The 17,327-nt window shown below is 45.1% G+C and overlaps 2 protein-coding genes across 2 annotated transcripts; both read right to left on the bottom strand.

The window, feature by feature from the left end:
- Positions 1 to 5,561: 5,561 nt before the first annotated feature.
- Positions 5,562 to 7,697, bottom strand: LOC123056949 (uncharacterized). Its single transcript, XM_044480158.1, has 4 exons — positions 7,687 to 7,697; positions 7,093 to 7,609; positions 6,420 to 6,696; positions 5,562 to 6,343 (listed from the first exon to the last, which is right to left on the bottom strand). Exons 1-3 carry the CDS (start codon positions 7,695 to 7,697, stop codon positions 6,511 to 6,513), a joined length of 714 nt encoding a protein of 237 aa, XP_044336093.1. The 3' UTR covers positions 5,562 to 6,343; positions 6,420 to 6,510.
- Positions 7,698 to 14,128: 6,431 nt separating this feature from the next.
- Positions 14,129 to 16,449, bottom strand: LOC123058475 (uncharacterized). Its single transcript, XM_044481193.1, has 3 exons — positions 16,146 to 16,449; positions 15,346 to 15,423; positions 14,129 to 14,302 (listed from the first exon to the last, which is right to left on the bottom strand). Exons 1-3 carry the CDS (start codon positions 16,390 to 16,392, stop codon positions 14,271 to 14,273), a joined length of 357 nt encoding a protein of 118 aa, XP_044337128.1. The 5' UTR covers positions 16,393 to 16,449; the 3' UTR covers positions 14,129 to 14,270.
- Between the last annotated feature and the right edge of the window lie 878 nt (positions 16,450 to 17,327).

The following is a 17,327-nucleotide window of genomic DNA, read 5'->3' on the forward strand; positions in this document are numbered from 1 at the left end:
CCCTCATGGCTGCGTTAGTGAAGTATGCTGACTCTGATAGTACCAAGGATCCCGAGCCTGACGATGACAAGACAGGGAAGGGAAAGAAGAGCAGCAACTCCAAAGGGCAGCAACACAACACGGCAGGTCATGGAAACGGAGGCAAGCGTAAAGCGGATAGCAGCATGGACTTTGTGGCTAATACCAACGCGCAGGACAAGGGCCAGCGACGAAAGGGTAAACCGTTGAATCGCAGCGGAGCACCTAATCCTAACCCGGACCGCTTGACTTATCTGTTAAACCAGCCCTGTCCAAAGCATGGGACGAAGGAGATGCCGGCCAACCACCTTTGGAAGGATTGCTACATTATGCAAGAGTTTAAAAATTCTAATGCTTTCCGGTATGATCACGGATCAGGTGGCGGTTCAGGGTCCGGATCTCATGGGCCGAGTTACGGTAGAGGAAATTCCGGTTCAGGATTCAATGGCAATCAGGGCGGAGTAAACAATCAAGGTAACCAGAGCAGCCAGGGTGGTTACAATCAGCAGCAACAGTCGGGTTATCAGAGCCACCCGAAGTAGTTAAATAGTGGGCAATATCATGTTTTCACCACTAGTTTGGACAAGCGTGACCGAAAGGTTAAAAACAGGCAGTAAACTCTGTTGAACCGGCAGTGCCCCGATACTTACGCTGGTTTGAGCAGCCAAGTGTGTGGAGCAGAGAGGATCATCCTCCCCAGGTTGACAATCTGGGTCAGCTAGCGTTGGTGGTGGCGCCTCAGGTGGGAGGTTATAAGTTCACCAAGGTACTCATGGACGGAGGGAGCAGTATTAACATCCTCTACTATGAGACCTTTCGTCGCATGGGGTTGACAGATAAAAATCTCAAACCGTCTAATACGATGTTTCACAGCATGGTACCTGGTAAATCGGCATATCATGTTGGCAAAATAGCTCTGGAGGTGGCCTTTGGGGATGATTATGACTCCAGATCAGAGATATTGACCTTTGAAGTGGTGAAAATTCAAAGTCTATATCATGCCCTGTTTGGACGGCCGGCTTATGCTAAGTTCATGGCACGGCCTTGCTATGTCTATTTACAGCTCAAGATGCCAGGTCACAAAGGAACAATAACTGTTCATGGCAGCTGCAAGATCGCTTTGGAATGCGAAGAAGGTGATGCGGCCTATCCTGAGTCGGTTTGTGCCACAAAGGAGTTGAAGTTCTACAAAGATAATGTTGATCCGACAAACATGACTCCGTTGAAAAAGCCAACTACGGAGCACGATCCGGCCCTGAAGTTCAAATCGGCTGCTGAGACTAAGCTTGTTGACTTCGTACCTGGCGATTCGTCCAAGCAGTTCAGTATCAATGCAAACTTGGATCTGAAATAGGAAAGCGCGCTCATCGAGTTCATCCGTGAGAACCGGGACATCTTTGCGTGGAAGCCTTCTGACATGCCAGGTGTACCGAGGGAACTCGCTGAGCACACTCTTAATGTTGATCTTAAGTACAAACCGGTGAAGCAGTTTCTCCGCCGGTTCAACGAAGAAAGACGCAAAGCTATTGGAGAGGAAGTGGCCAGGCTCTTAGCGGCTGGATTCATCGTTGAAGTTTTCCATCCTGAATGGTTAGCTAATCCGGTGCTGGTTCTTAAGAAAAACGGCACCTGGCGTATGTGTGTGGATTACACAGACCTCAACAAGGCTTGTCCAGCAGATCCTTTTGTCCTCCCTCGTATTGATCAAATTATTGATGCTACGGCGGGTTGTGAGCGTTTGAGCTTTCTAGATGCATATTCTGGTTATCATCAGATCAAGATGGCAGATAAGGACCAGGAGAAGATGACGTTCATCACTCCCTTTGGAGCCTTCTGCTATGTGTCTATGCCCTTTGGGCTCAAGAGTGCCCAGGCGACTTATCAACGATGTGTGCAGAACTGCCTTCATAAGCAAATCGGCCGTAATGTTCATGCCTATGTGGATGATATTGTGGTCAAGTCAAGAAAGAAGGAGACTCTGGTTGACGATTTGAAGGAAACCTTTGACAACCTACGGACATACAAGATGATGCTCAACCCGGCCAAGTGTGTTTTCGGTGTACCGGCAGGCAAGTTATTGGGCTTTCTGGTGTCCAACAGGGGGATTGAGGCTAATCCAGAGTAGATCACAGCTATCACCTCCCTGGCTAAACCAAAGTGTATCAATGATGTTCAACGCTTGGCGGGCCGGATTGCCGCGTTGAGCTGGTTTATCAGCCGCCTTGGTGAGAAGGCCATTCCTTTGTATCAGATGCTGAAGAAGACGGATCAATTCGTCTGGAGGTCTGCTGCTGATGAAGCGTTTAAGGATTTGAAGCGTCAGCTAGCCAATCCGCCTGTTCTTGCTGCTCTGATTGACAAGGAATCGTTGCTACTATATGTGGTAGCTAATGCTCACGTAGTCAGCGTAGCTATTGTGGTGGAGCGTAAGGAGGCAGGCAAGGAATATCCGGTTCAGCGTCCGGTTTACTATATCAGCGAGGTGCTTATTGAGTCCAATCAAAGGTACCCACATTGGCAGAAGCTGGTATATGGAGTCTTCATGGCAAGCCAGAAGCTTAAGCAATACTTCCAAGGTCATCCCATCACAGTGGTCAGCTCTGCTCCTTTGGGAGATATAATCCAGAATAGGGAAGCAACTGGCCGGATTGCCAAGTGGGCTATAGAACTTGGGCCTCACGGGTTGAAATATGTACCTCGGACGGTGGTCAAGTCTCAAGCACTTGTGGATTTCATCAATGATTGGACAGAACTGCAAGCACCTGAAGAGAAGCCGGATCACACTTATTGTACTATTCATTTTGATGGGTCCAGGCAATTGGAAGGCTCGGGGGCTGGAGTCATGTTAACTTCCCCACGAGGTGATAAGTTCTGTTATGTTCTCCGCTTAATGTTCCCTTGTACTAACAATGCAGCTGACTACGAAGCTTTACTCCATGGTCTCCGGATGGCTAAGGAGATGAATCTAAGCCGAGTTAAGTGCTTCGGTGACTCGGACTTGGTGGCTCAACAAGTGTCTGGCACTTGGGATTCCAAGGATCTGCTCATGGCAGCATATCGTCGTGAGGTGGATATTGTTGCGGGTCATTTCAAAGGTTATCAGGTGGATCATGTGGACCGACGGAAGAACAAAGCGGCAGACGCTTTGAGCCGGTTGGGCTCTCAATGTAAACCGGTCCCGCCTAAAGTATTCTTGGATGTTCTGCATAATCCGTCTGTCAAGCTCCCTGGTGAAGAGGATTTGGCTATTCCTGATCTGGAGGCTCAATTGGTGGCGGCTCTTCATGTCATCCCGGATTGGACGGTTCCTTATTATGCGTACATGAACCGGGGCGAGTTACCAGAGGATGAGACTCTGGCCAGGCAGATAATCCGACGATCCAAGTCCATGACTATTATCAATGGCGAGTTGCATCATTGCAGTGTGTCAGGGGCGTTTCAACGTTGTGTGTCTCCTGAGGAAGGCTGTGAAATCTTACGAGAAATCCATGAAGGAGATTGTGGTCACCATGTCGGTTCAAAATCTTTGGTGGCTAAAGCGTTTCGCCACGGCTTTTATTGGTTGACTTCTCATGCTGATGCGGAGGACCTGGTCAGACGATGTGATGGCTGTTAGAAGTTCTCACGACATGCGCATGTGCCGGCTCAAGAACTGAGGATGATTCCAATTACTTGGTCGTTTGCAACTTGGGGGCTGGATATGGTTGGGCCTTTCAAAAGGTCTAAGGATAAGAAAACCCATCTCTTGGTGGCGGTTGACAAGTTCACAAAGTGGGTGGAGGCAGAACCCGTTAGCAAGTGTGACGCAGCCACGACGGTTCAATTCATCAAGGTGATCTTCCGGTTTGGTTTTCCACACAGCATCATCACTGATAATGGTACCAACCTGTCCAAGGGTGCTATGAAGGAGTTTTGTCAACGTGAGCACATCCGGCTTGACGTCTCATCAGTGGCTCACCCACAGTCCAATGGCCAAGCAAAGAGGGCTAATCAAGAGATCTTGCGAGGCATCAAGCCCCAGCTTATGGTTCCTTTGCAACGGACGCCGGTTTGTTGGGTTGGGGAGTTACCATCTGAATTATGGAGCATCAACACCACACCCAACAGGTTGACAGGATACACACCGTTCTTCATGGTTTATGGAGCGGAGGCGGTTCTCCCCAGTGACATCCGTCATGATTCACCTCGTGTAGCGGCATATGTTGAAGCAGACAACAAGGCGGCACGACAAGACGCTCTGGACCTGTTGGACGAGGAACGTGACATAGCGGCTGCCCGTTCGGCAATTTATCAGCAAGATCTCCGTCGCTATCACAGTCGCCGAGTTAGAACCAGAACCTTTCAAGAAGGAGATTTGGTACTTCGGCTCATACAAGATCAGACGGATATGCACAAGTTATCCCCACCTTGGGAGGGACCTTTTGTGGTCAGCAAGAATCTGCACAACGGGTCATACTACCTGATCGATATTCGAGAGCATAAAGACTCACGTACATCATAGGAGGAGACCAACAGGCCGTGGAACATAGCTCATCTTCGGCCTTACTATACTTGAGCCATCGGCTCTACTTATGTACATATTATGACAATGTATATATTATGATCAATGCAATAAACCGGAACCTCAGCTAAAGCGGGGTCTCTGTTCTTTTTACATCATTTGTGGTTACACGGAGTTTCTGTCTTAAAGCGGCCTCCGGTTTACCCCTTGAGTTAGCTTCTCAAAGCTTTATATCATATCACTTGGGGGCTTGGTCGTGTCCGAACCATAGCAACGCCATTTGGTAGGCGAAAGCCACAGCATCACTTGGGGACTTGGTCATATCTGGACCATAGTCACGCCTCTTGATCGGCCTAGTGCCACAGCATCACTTGGGGGCTTTGGTCGAACCCGAACCATCGCTACACCTCTTGATCGGCGTAATGCCAATGCATCATTTGGGGACCTGGCTGACTTGAACCATAGCTACGCCTTTTTGGGGGCATGGTCTTGTCCGACCATGGTAATGCCACTTGATCGGCCCAAAGCCTCATTTGCAAATGGTTTTATCTTTGCCTTTGCTTGAATTTTGTTCTTTTTTGCTAAAGACCTTTTTTGTTGCGTTTTTAAACCGACATTATTAAACCGGTTCAACTCTCAATTACACATTGACAGAACATGGTTAAATCTTAATCCGGAGACTAATTGCCCGGTTTAATTTTTTATTACCATCCTATTATGGAGTGAAACCGGTGTTTATCATAACCCGGAACGGTTTACATTGTAAACCGGCCTTATATAAACAGGAGCTGCTTCTCCTCCAACAATATGGGTTTATTAAACTCCGCTTCAAGATTGGCCAAGCCAACTTCATGCCCAATGACGGCAGGTATTATGTATCTCAATATTTGATCATATGCTTAAATCTACGCTATTATCTTTGATTTCACATACATAGATATCATGACCCGCCTGGCAATAAACCGCGGCGGCGCTTTAAGTTTTTTTGGCTGCAGAAAGACTTTTGGATATTGATAAATCAAAAGAAGCATCAGTAGCGATAAATATGCACGAAGGCATATCAAGACCAAGTGTATCAGCTAGCCTATTACAAGGCAACACGGTGCCCAAATAAGATCATTGTTTTCTGCATAACACAATGTGCAGTGATTTAAAACGGCTTCCGGTTCATGCTTGGTCACCAGCTTGACCTGATGGTTGCGGTTCATCTCGCGCCGGTTCAGCCTCTTCCTCCCTACCCATTAGCTGGAAATCAACAGTTGCCCAGTCGATTCCAATTAACGCTTGAAAAACAGCTTCATCATTGATCAGCAACAACGGTTCAATGTCAGGGGGCGTAAGTATGCTTATGGATTGGAGGTATAAGGTTCTCCACTTCAGGAATTGACGCAGCCACTCGTTTGTTTTGATCATCATATTGGGCTTGATAGTGGGACAAATCCGCCTCTTCAACCAATTGACAAGCTAGAGGGCGCACTTCCCGGTTTATCACTCGGTGATCCTCTTCACTGAACTCTGTCCCGTCTTCCTTCAAGCTGGGGTAGCCTTGGGCCGCTTCAACGGGATCAAAATCCGGCACCCACGCTTTTGCCCGGATTAAGGCGTTTATAGCGCCGGTTCTAGCAGCAGATTTCTTTAGCTCTTCAACCCGGGCAGGAAGCATAGACAACCTTTTAATAGTGTCCTAGATCAAGGTGGGCGGCGGGTTGTCGTGGGAAGCAGTGAAGATGATCCGTTACGCACCAGTATATAGTTGTTCTATCAATGTATAGGCGGCTTTCAACTTCTTCCGCACATCTGATCCCAAGTGACCAATGCGTGTTCCTGTATCATTGCAAGGGTTAATAAACCGGCAGTTACATGAGAAGGCTTAGTTACTTCAGAAATCAAGAAGGCTTACCAAAGACAGCAGCGGTCATGGCATGAACTTGTCGTTTTACACTGGTTAATTCATCCACCACCGGTTTGAGTGCAGCTTCGGCATTCTCCACTCATTGAGTTAAAGCGGCTTTCTCGGTGGCCCAATCCGCCAGCTCTTTGTTGTAGCCCTCCTTAAGCTTCTCCATGACGCTTAAAGCGCTAGTTAATTCCTCTTTTGCCTTCGAGGTTTCGGCTTGTTGGGACTTCAGGTTTTCTTGCAGATCGACGATTTGACTTTCTCTTTTGCTCAGCTCAACCTGCATACAAATACTCATATGATGAAGATGACGATACGGAATTGAAGTACCAACCACATAACAAGTTATGCCCTTGGTACTTGGGGGCTAATGCATATTTGCTTTTCATCATACAATTTCTATAAAGTCCCAAGCTCAATGCAAGTATTCAACTTGGCACTTGGGGGCTAATGGCTATTTGCTCAGTTATTACTGACGCTGTAATTTTTATTATCTAAAGTCCCAGTTTAACTGCATTAAGTTGAATCGGCCCTTGGGGGCTACGTCAGCAAAGTACAGATGAATTGAAGTTCACATTGGAAAGTCCCGGTCTAAGTTGATATCTTAAATCGTCACTTGGGGGCTATTGGAGTTGACACATTGTAACATACAAGCAGAGAAGCATATAGAAATTACCTCATATTTGTCCTTCATCATATTAACCAGACCGGCTTCATAATCACGGCTGGTGTATAGCCGGTTCAGATAGCCAGAATGGAGATCTTGGGCGTTCAGAGCAGCATAGGTTGCCAAATCGGCATTCCATTTGCCTTTACCAATTGCAGCAAATTCATCTTTGGCAGTATGCTTGGATAAGGCGACAGGATTGCTTGGCTTCGTACGACCAATGCCAGTAATAACATCATCATCATCTTTTGCTTCGCCGGTTCGTACTGGGGTCGCCGGTTTGTCAGCATGCTTCGATGGACTCATTGTTTTGTCAATCCGGACAGGGCTTGTGGGCTGATCAATAGGGCTTGTGGAATCAACATGTGCCTCTTCAGCAACAAAGTCATGGTCTTGCGGTGGTGGGTCGTTCAGCACATCATAACGGATGGTTTCTTCAGGATCTGGTATTTTGTCCGGTTCAGGAGCGATATTTTCTTCTACCGCTTTGTCCAGACGAGTTTTCTTGCTTGGCCTGGGTTTGGCCCTGAAAAGAATAAGAAGGATCAGTACGGCGTATATTAAAACTAATATATCAAAGGTATTATAAGGAATGTGGCTCACCCAAGCACCATTTTCAGTGGTGGAAGCTGGGTGGCTGATGACTTGCCGGAAGACGAATGAGAAGTGCCCTGATAATCGGAGTCAGATGGATTAAGAGGTTGACGTAAACAACCCGTTTTAGGGCAAGCATTGACAAGAGAGTTAGAGACCTCTGAAAGGCGTTTCCGAACCGGACTGTTCGGTAAACCGGCGGACGTAACTACTTGCCCGCTGTGCCGGGTTGTCCGGCGAGCTTCGTGTTGTTGTGTCTTCACAAGAAAGTTTGGGTCCAAATAAGCAAGAGGATGAGAAAATTTAACTTTCCGGTTCGCCCGACGGATTTTTAGTGAAGGCAAAGGGTTTGAATCGGAGGAAAGAGCGATTACCTCTACAACATCAGCGTGACTGATTTCAGCGTCGTCCTGGCAATGATCATTATCAATAAGGCATGTGAAAAATAAACCAAGTGAGTCAAGCTCTACCTCAAGGTCAGGGTTACCCACATCATCGTCAAGTGGTGGATCGGAGGACGCAGTGGTTTTCTTCCTGTTAGCCGGTTTCTTCACAACTCTGGTTTTGGGCCGGGTTGGTTTCTCCGGTTTCTCTTGCGGAGGCTTCTTGCTCCAAAATGGATCATCGCCCTGTTTTAAAGATATTAACATTGTCAGAGGATATATTGAACAAAAGCAGATTCAGTAAAAGCATAAGGTATGAGTCTTACAGCTGGCGGTTTGTTAATGGCGCAGAAAGGAGGTAGGCCGGTTTGAGCACAGACAGCTTCTGGTTCATTTAAAATCTTTTTCACATCCTCAGTAACTTTGTCATCTGTAAGCTAGATATCAATGTGCCATTGAGGGTCTTTTACATCTCTGGTATACTCGCACATCAAACCGGGGCGCTGGCTTAAGGATAGTATGCTCCAAGATATCCAGCAGCAAGCAAGGTCAACCCCTGTCAACCCATTAGCCATGAACGCCCTAAGCTTGGATAATTGGGGAGCATATTTACTTCTTTCTTTAGCAGTCAGCCTTTGTGGAAAGGGATGTGTATTGCTCAGCCGCTCCGGACGGTAACCCGACAAGGGATTTTCTTCAGAAGGAGAGGTATCTTTGCAGTAAAACCATGTTTGATTCCACTCTTTGGGGTGGTTGTGCAGTTTGGCGTGAGGATAAGTGACATGTTTCCTTTTCTGAATCACCATACCGCCTAACTCTGTATTAGGACCGTCGGTAAATTCAGTACAGCGGTTTAGATGGAAGCAATCCTTGAATAATTCAATTGTGGGCTCCTCCTGAAAGAACACCTCACAGAGCACTTGAAAGTGGCAGATGTTGGTTACGGAGTTGGGACCAGTATCTTGTGGACGCAGTTGGAAGTTGGCTAGGACGTCCCGGTAAAATTTTGAACCGGGAGGATTGAAGCCCCGGGCTAGATGATCGGCAAAAACAACAACTTCTCTGTCTTTGGGCGTGGGAGGACATTCTGGGCCAGGGACCCTCTAGTGAATGGCATCTTGTTTGCTTAAAGCGCCAGTTTTGACCAAGTTGTTGGGTTGATTTTCGGTCACTCGAGAAGGGACCCAGTTGCACTCGTACACTTGTTTGGCCATGGCAAGATCTACAAGGCAGTAATTACCGGTTCAAGAATATGTTGGAAAGGTGTACACTGACGCATATATTGCTAAACCGGAGGCAGTTATCTATAAACCAGAGTTCTACAAAGCGGCAGTGCCCTACTAAAGGATTCTGGCGGTTCAACAAGGGGACTAATGATATATACCAGTTTGTCAATTCTTTACAAAGTTAAACCGCCTGGTCTAAACATTGAAGAGTCAAGATTGCAGATGATTAAATATGCAAAAACATATTTCACAAAGTTATATTACAGTTCTGGATCTGGGGCGTGTTCAGAAAAGAGATAAATATTCAAAGTCCAAAGGGAGCAGTACCGAATCAATGAGCAAAGGTATACATGAGATCTATGGTCTTGAGATGCGTAAGTAAGGACAGAGGTTAAAAACTACCACTACACAGAGCAAAGATTCGCAGATTCATCTAAGATCTATCATATGAACAAGAAGCAGATGATGAACACTGAAGAACTTGGAAACCCTAGAACGGATCTATGGTGGAAAGGGTGAAAGACTTACCAGAGCTGAGGAAGAAACGGAAGGTCGCCGCAATGCTTTGGTACACTCAGGGTGATGCAGCGGCCAAGGTTGGAGCAGAAGTTGACAGCGGCGGCAGAGCTCCGAAGCTGGGCGGTGCAAGGAAGACGAAGCAGAAGGGCACGAAGGGGAAAAAGAAATGACCCCTCGGTCCTATTTATAAAGCAATGGACATGTGTCAGGCGCGAAAATCAAGGGGCCGTAAGTTTGGAAACGGAGTTGTCGCCTCGATTGTCGCAGATCTATTAAACAAGAAGGTATCATGGATAGTTTCTTTATGACAGATGACATCACGCTGGTTTACAATGATCAGAGAAGATGACGTCACGACGGTTCACCAGACTATAAGAAGACGTTGAAGATGAAGTTTGTTGCTAAGGATTGACATGAACCTGTTCAAATCAATCTGGGGCCTAATGTTGGGGATATTACTACTGGGAGTAAACCGGCCAAGACATGCCGGGTTAACTTCATCAGTAATTGAGTATGTTAGAGCCCATGAAGGCAGATGAGGGCTCAAGGCCCATTATCGGTTTAAGGCCTGTAGTCGTAAACCAGTGTCGGTATATAGCTTGTATTGTAAGTTAGGGATAATAGAGACCGAACCAGACACATCTATGAGCCGGTCTCGGGACTCTGTAAACCGACGGGCGTCACCCATGTATATAAGGGGACGACCCGGCGATGGTTCAAAGAAAAACAGACAACAACTCGAGGCTTAGGCGAAGCTTGTTTGCTCCCTAGTCATCGAAACCCCATCAATTCCATCACAACTAGATGTAGGCTTTTACCTTCATCGAAGGGGCCGAACTAGTATAAACTCTCTTGTGTCCCTGTCTCCGCTTTAACCCCTTCAAGCTAACCCGTAGCGATGGCTCCATGACTAAGTCCTTTCATGAGGACATCTGCCGTGACAAAACCACGACAAAAATGTCATAATAGGTAGGTATGGTGGATGTTTTGAGGAAGATATAAGGAGGTTTATGTGTGAAAGAGCGTACCATATCACGGGGTTTGGATGCACCGGCGAAGTTTGCACCAACTCTCAATGCGAGAAAGGGCAATGCACGGTACCGAAGAGGCTAGCAATGATGGAAGGGTGAGAGTGCGTATAATCCATGGACTCAACATTAGTCATAAAGAACTCATATACTTATTGCAAAAATCTACAAGCCATCAAAAACCAAAGTACTACGCGCATGCTCCTAGGGGGATAGATTGGTAGGAAAAGACCATCGCTCGTCCCCGACCGCCACTCATAAGGAGGACAATCAAATAACACCTCATGTTTCAAATTTGTTACATATCGTTTACCATACGTGCATGCTACGGGACTTGCAACCTTCAACACAAGCATTTATCAAATTCACAACTACTCAACTAGCACGACTTTGATATTATCACCTCCATATCTCAAAACAATTATCAAGCATCAAACTTTTCTTCAACGCACTCAAAAGAAAGTTTCGCAAACCTTGAACACCAAGGATATTTTTATTTTTAAGCAAATTACCATGCTATTAAAGACTCTCAAAATAATCTAAGTGAAGCATGAGAGATCAATAGTTTATATAAAACAAATCCACCACCGTGCTCTAAAAGATCTAAGTGAAGCACATAGAGTAAAATTATAAAGGTCAAAAGATATAAGTGAAGCACATAGAGCAAAACTACATAGCTCAAAAGATATAAGTGAAGCACATAGAGTATTCTATCAAATTCCAATTTATGTATGGTTCTCTCAAAAGGTGTGTACAGCAAGGATGATTGTGGCACACTAACAAACAAAGACACAAATAATACAAGACGCTCCAAGCAAAACACATATCATGTAGTGAATAAAAATATAGCTCCAAGTAAAATTACCGATAGAAGTAGACGAAAGAGGGGATGCCTTCCGGGGCATCCCCAAGCTTTGACTTTTTGGTGTCCTTGGATTATCCTGGGGGTGCCATGGGCATCCCCAAGCTTAGGCTCTTGCCACTCCTTGTTCCATAATCCATCAAAAGATTTCACCCAAAACTTGAAAACTTCACAACACAGAACTCAATAGAAATCTTGTGAGCTCCGTTAGAGAAAGAAAACAAAAGACCACTTCAAGGTACTGTAATGAACTCATTCTTTATTTATATTGGTGTTAAACCTAATGTATTCCAACTTCTCTATGGATTATAAACTATTTTACTAGCCATAGATTCATCAAAATAAGCAAACAACACACGAAAAACAGAATCTGTCAAAAACAGAACAGTCTGTAGTAATATGTAACTAACACAAACTTCTGGAAGCCAAAAAATTCTACCAAAATAGGACGACCTAGACAATTTTTTTATTGATCATAAGCAATTGGAATCATTATTTTATCACGTTGTGGTGATTTTTAACAATTCGGGCACTGAGCGCAAAGTTTCTGGAAATTACAGCAAGATCAAATAACTATCATCCAAAAAGATCCTATAGGTCTAACTTGGCACAAACACTAATTAAAACACAAAATCACATCCAAACAGAAGATAGATGGATTATTTATTCCTAAACAGAAAGAAAAACAAAAAACCAAAAATAAAATTGGGTTGCCTCCCAACAAGCGCTATCGTTTAACGCCCCTAGCTAGACATAAAAGCAAGGATAGATCTAGGTATTGCCATAATAGTGGTATGGCAAATCATGAAAACTTCTCTCATATTCTCTACGTTCAGCAGTAAGTTTTCTTTGAGGCAAGCAAAAATAATCAAAAGGGCTAAATTTAATGGGACAAAAGTCCCCAAGATCAATCTCGGGAGGTATGGGTGCCTCCCTAGGCCCTTTGTATTGCACAACCAATTCATCATTAAGAGCATTCTTTTGGCAAAAATCTACAATCCTTCATTCAAAAGGAAAACCTAGTCCATTATTTTGAATAGCAAAATCATCATTAAGCTCGGAAATTTTATCAACTAGAACAGCGGCAGGAACCTTTTTCCTAAGATTTTCATTATAAGCAATATGATCTAAAGATTGTAAACGCATCATGTCTTCTTGATTAAATAGGATAGCTTCAATGGGAGGATGACTAGCATCCACCCTATAATGCGCAAAGATTTCTTTGGCCTCTTTTATTATAAATCTAAACTCATGAGCCAAAAAGATAGTGACGGCACGCTTAACAGAAGAATGCTCAATATTAGAGAATTCTAAGAAGATTCGTTGTATGCAAGGATGCATGTGCATAAATTGCATTTCAAGTTCAACTATAAGCATGGCAATAGCGTCCGCAAGACTACTAGTTCTATGAAGAATAGAACCGCCCATAGAAGGCAAAGCACCGGCACAAGTAAAGAAATCTTGAATAACTCATTTTCCAATAATATTACCGCTACCAACACGAATTTTTTTGTATGCAAGGTAGGGGGTTCTTCAGCAGGAGCATCAGAATTCTCCATGATATTATTATTGTCCATATCGGCAATAATTTCCCCAAATTTAGACATAACGACAGGCAAGCGAGAAAAAAGCAAACGGAAAAAGAGAAGAGGAGATTGGGAAAGAGATGACGAATAAAACGGCAATGGTGAAGTGAGGGAGAGGAAAACGAGAGGCAAATGGCAAATAATGTAATGCGGGAGATAGAGATTGTGATGGGTACTTGGTATGTTGACTTTTGTGCAGACTCCCCGGCAACGGAGTCCAACGTATCTAGAAAGGATGTGGTTTGTATGACGATAGCGGAGGGAACTTATATAATGATGAGTGCTTGAAGGTAGGTACCATCTCAAACACTAATCATGACATGGAAAAGTTGATACGTTGCAAACACAACTTATATAATGATCATCATACCACATGTCATGGAGCGATAAGTAGGCATGGTGGTCTCTGGGGCGTGGGATCTGTTGATGACATTTGGAATGTGTTTGACACCGCACCTCATGTTTACCCGCCGCCTGTACCCAGCCAATCCACTGCTCTCCCGATATCATGTCGCGCCTTTCCCCTCCTCACGCACCACTTCCTCCTTCCGTGAGCCCCGACAGCCGTCCGCACACGCCCGCGGTGATCTTCCCCAGCGAGATGTGCCTGTCACGGTGATCTTCCCCAGCGAGGTGTGCCTGTCACGACCCGCCCCGTGACCGCCAGAGGTGCTGTGAGGAACCGACCAAGTTAATCCCATTTAATCGAGTCATCACCACTTATCAACCCAATTAAAAAGGAATAACCCCGGTAGTCCTTGAGATGTGTCATGAGCGATGCCCAGGATTTAAACACACCTCACTAAGCACAATAATAAATGACCAATAACAAATCTAAACACCATTCATCACTTTGCATAAATAGATTCAAGTTGATTTACAACAAATTCAGAGTATTTACAGTGAAAGGTTTTAGCATGGCACTCACGATCACCTAAACGGAAGGTTGACACTATATGAAGATAGTGTCTTCCTCCAGGCTTAGACCTTCACTCCCGTCCACGGAAAAGCTGTGGGTCACCTGCAAACAACTTAACGGCAGCACTGTGAGTACAAAAGTTACTCCGCAGGACTTATCCAACATATGGGTATATACTTGCCCGACTCTCAATGAGTATGCATTTGGTTTAGTAGCAAGGAAGGGCAATAGGTAAATAAGTTGCATAAAAAGCACCTAGTAAAGTTTACTGTGATATAAACAAATAAAGACCTGGCATTCTATGCTCTAAGCCAAACATCAAGCAAGTACATGAAGTAAGGTGATCAAGTATATGAGCTCAGTCTTCCATGAACTCCCAACGGTAACTCTACTTTGAGACTCTAAACTCAAGAGCGTGCTCCGTGACTTGGAGCGAGGCTATTGCAATAGATTACAACCCTACAGGGGTGTACAACTGTACCCACACAAAAGGCAAGACCAACGACCATATCCCTGTACACAAGATAAGTGTTAATTCATGCCCCCAACCTTTCACATACCCGCACCCCACTATGAACGAACGGCCGGAAGTGTATAGGTGCACCGAACGCAGCCTGATCACACCTCATCACACCCCGCTCTCGAATTTCGGTCAAGGAACGGTGCGACTTATGCTACTTGGCTTACCTACCCATAATCAGCATGTGGTTTGTACAAAAAAGTGCTCAAGAGCCTAGCTACAAAGATAGGTCCTCAATCAACTCAATCAAGTCTAAATCAAGTGAGCTCCAATCTCAAATGACCCTAGCACACTTGCTCAAGTCTCGAAACATGATTATCATGGCTCAAATTTTAAACCAAACATAGCTATCCAAGTATTATTAGATCAAGCATAGATATAGCTCGCGAGGGGTGGTGACCTTGCCACTTCTCGACTTCTACCGAAGCTAAGCATGGATAAGCAATTATAAACGTGACACCTAACAAGCATACTCACCTAAAGGAGGTTATTCTAGATCAAGGAAGGATAAATGCATAAAGATAGGAGCTAAGCAAACATATACACTAATATTGACTTATGCACATACAAGACACATATACACATTTGATCCAAATTAGGGTTCAAAGAATGCTTAGGTGCCTGCCTTGGGTGCCAACCGAGGCATCGTTGGCGATGGGGTCTTGTTGGGACTCGCCGACCTCTTGCTCCAGCGCTTCGGTCTCTACACGAAATGCAATGATACAAAATAAATAAACATACCATGAATGAGTGCAATGACATGAGAAAAAATATACTCAAATATGATCTAACAAAATTGGTTTCATGATTTTTGGACTAAAAGAGAATTAACTATGCAATTAACAAGATTAAAACTCATATAATTAATTCAGAAAATTAATTAATTATTTTGTGAGAAAACTCATTTTTAACAGGTTCTTTACATCATTGGAAAACCAACAAAATTTGTTCACATTTTTCTGAGCTATATGCAATTTTATATGAATTTTACAAAAATGATACATGGGCTGTGAATAGTAACTGCGGACCGTCCGTGGTCAACTGACGGACTGTCCGCGATGAGCTGACGGACTGTTCGAACCTCATGTACGGACTGTTCGCGGGACCCCGAAAATCCAAAATCATCTCTGGATGATTTGGTTTTGATTACGGACAGTCCGTCCGGGACTCTCGGACTGTCCACGGATGAGGTGTGGCTCGCCGTCGAGCTCGCCGGCGGCGACTCCGGCCATGTTTTTGGATGGAGTTTGTTTCTATGGGTTGCTAGAAGTGTATAGAGGTGATTCCAAGTGATAGATTTGAGAGAAAACAAGTTTTAGAAGCTCGAACCCATCAATGGTGATTGGGAACCCTAGGTTTCCATAGATGGGGCTAGGGAGCTTGATTGATGGCAAAGGAAGAGAGGGAGCGGTGAGGAAAGCTCACCGACGATGAGTAGAGCATGATCTTGATGCCGCTTGTTGACGTAGGGCAACGTAGAAGTAGATCGGGCCGAGTTCATCCTTGAGAGCTTGAGGAAGAAGAAGAGGAAAAGCTTGGGCTTGACCTTTCCCATGGTTCCCGGCGAGGAGGAGGTGGTGGAGAAGCTTGTCAGGGACATCCTCCGGCGATCTCCGGTGAGGTTGGTGGTGGATTTGGTGGGGGGAGGAGTTTGCTCCCTCCATGGCTCCATGGGGAAGAGAGGAGGAGAAGGGAGGCAATGGGGGAGAGAATGAGAGTGAGAGAAAGTGAGTGAGACGTACGGGTGAGCGGATAAGCTTCTGGGTGGCTTTTGATGCGGTCTGACGAGCTCGGGTGGACTGTCCGTGCCCTAGGGACGGACTGTCCGTGGCTATGGATTTTTGGTTCGTGACAACTCTCCCCCCTTAAGGAATCTCGTCCCCGAGATTCAAGTAAGGACGGAAAAGGAAAAAATGAGGAGATGATAGGAATGGCGATGAAGCAACAGAGAGATAGGGTTTTCTCGATAAAGAACAAGATAGATTAGAGAAGCTCATACTTAATAAGTGCAAGATAGATTTGGAAACTTTTTTACTTGATAGAGTTATAGCACCAACAACATATGGACATCTTGATAAGAAATTGGTTCTTATGAGCTTGTAGAGATCTTTTGGTAGGAAGAAGAAAAGAAAGAATCATCATAGTCACATAGTTTAGAATCCAAACATTGCCATAACCTTCATCCAAGAAATCAAGATAACACTTCAAGAAGATAAGGAAGCAAGCTTTTGATCGAGATATAGATGCAGTTGGCTAGATTGGATGAAGGTAGCTTGGCTTAGCAATTCGACGGGGACGTCGAATTCCGAGGGTAGGTGAGTTGTAATAGACCAACCCCAGTGGGCCGTTGTTGGGCCAAGGTGGGCCGGGCCAGAAGCTGGTTACTGTAGTGCGGTTACTCTAGCTGCGCTGAAAACACTGTAACGCGAGTGGGAGTGGGATTTAGTCCCACATCGCTAGCCCGAGGTGAGCCAGACCAAGCTAAATAGTTGGTCCTAGGAGGCTTGTTAACCTAGATCGATCTTTTTTGCGTGAAGCGAGGACGAAAGAGTAAGAGGTTAACTGATAGGTGTGGTCCATTCAACGTGTAGAGTGGGTCTTAGCCGT

Source organism: Triticum aestivum, chromosome 3A, assembly GCF_018294505.1.
Source record: "Triticum aestivum cultivar Chinese Spring chromosome 3A, IWGSC CS RefSeq v2.1, whole genome shotgun sequence".
Classification (NCBI taxonomy): Eukaryota; Viridiplantae; Streptophyta; class Magnoliopsida; order Poales; family Poaceae; genus Triticum; species Triticum aestivum.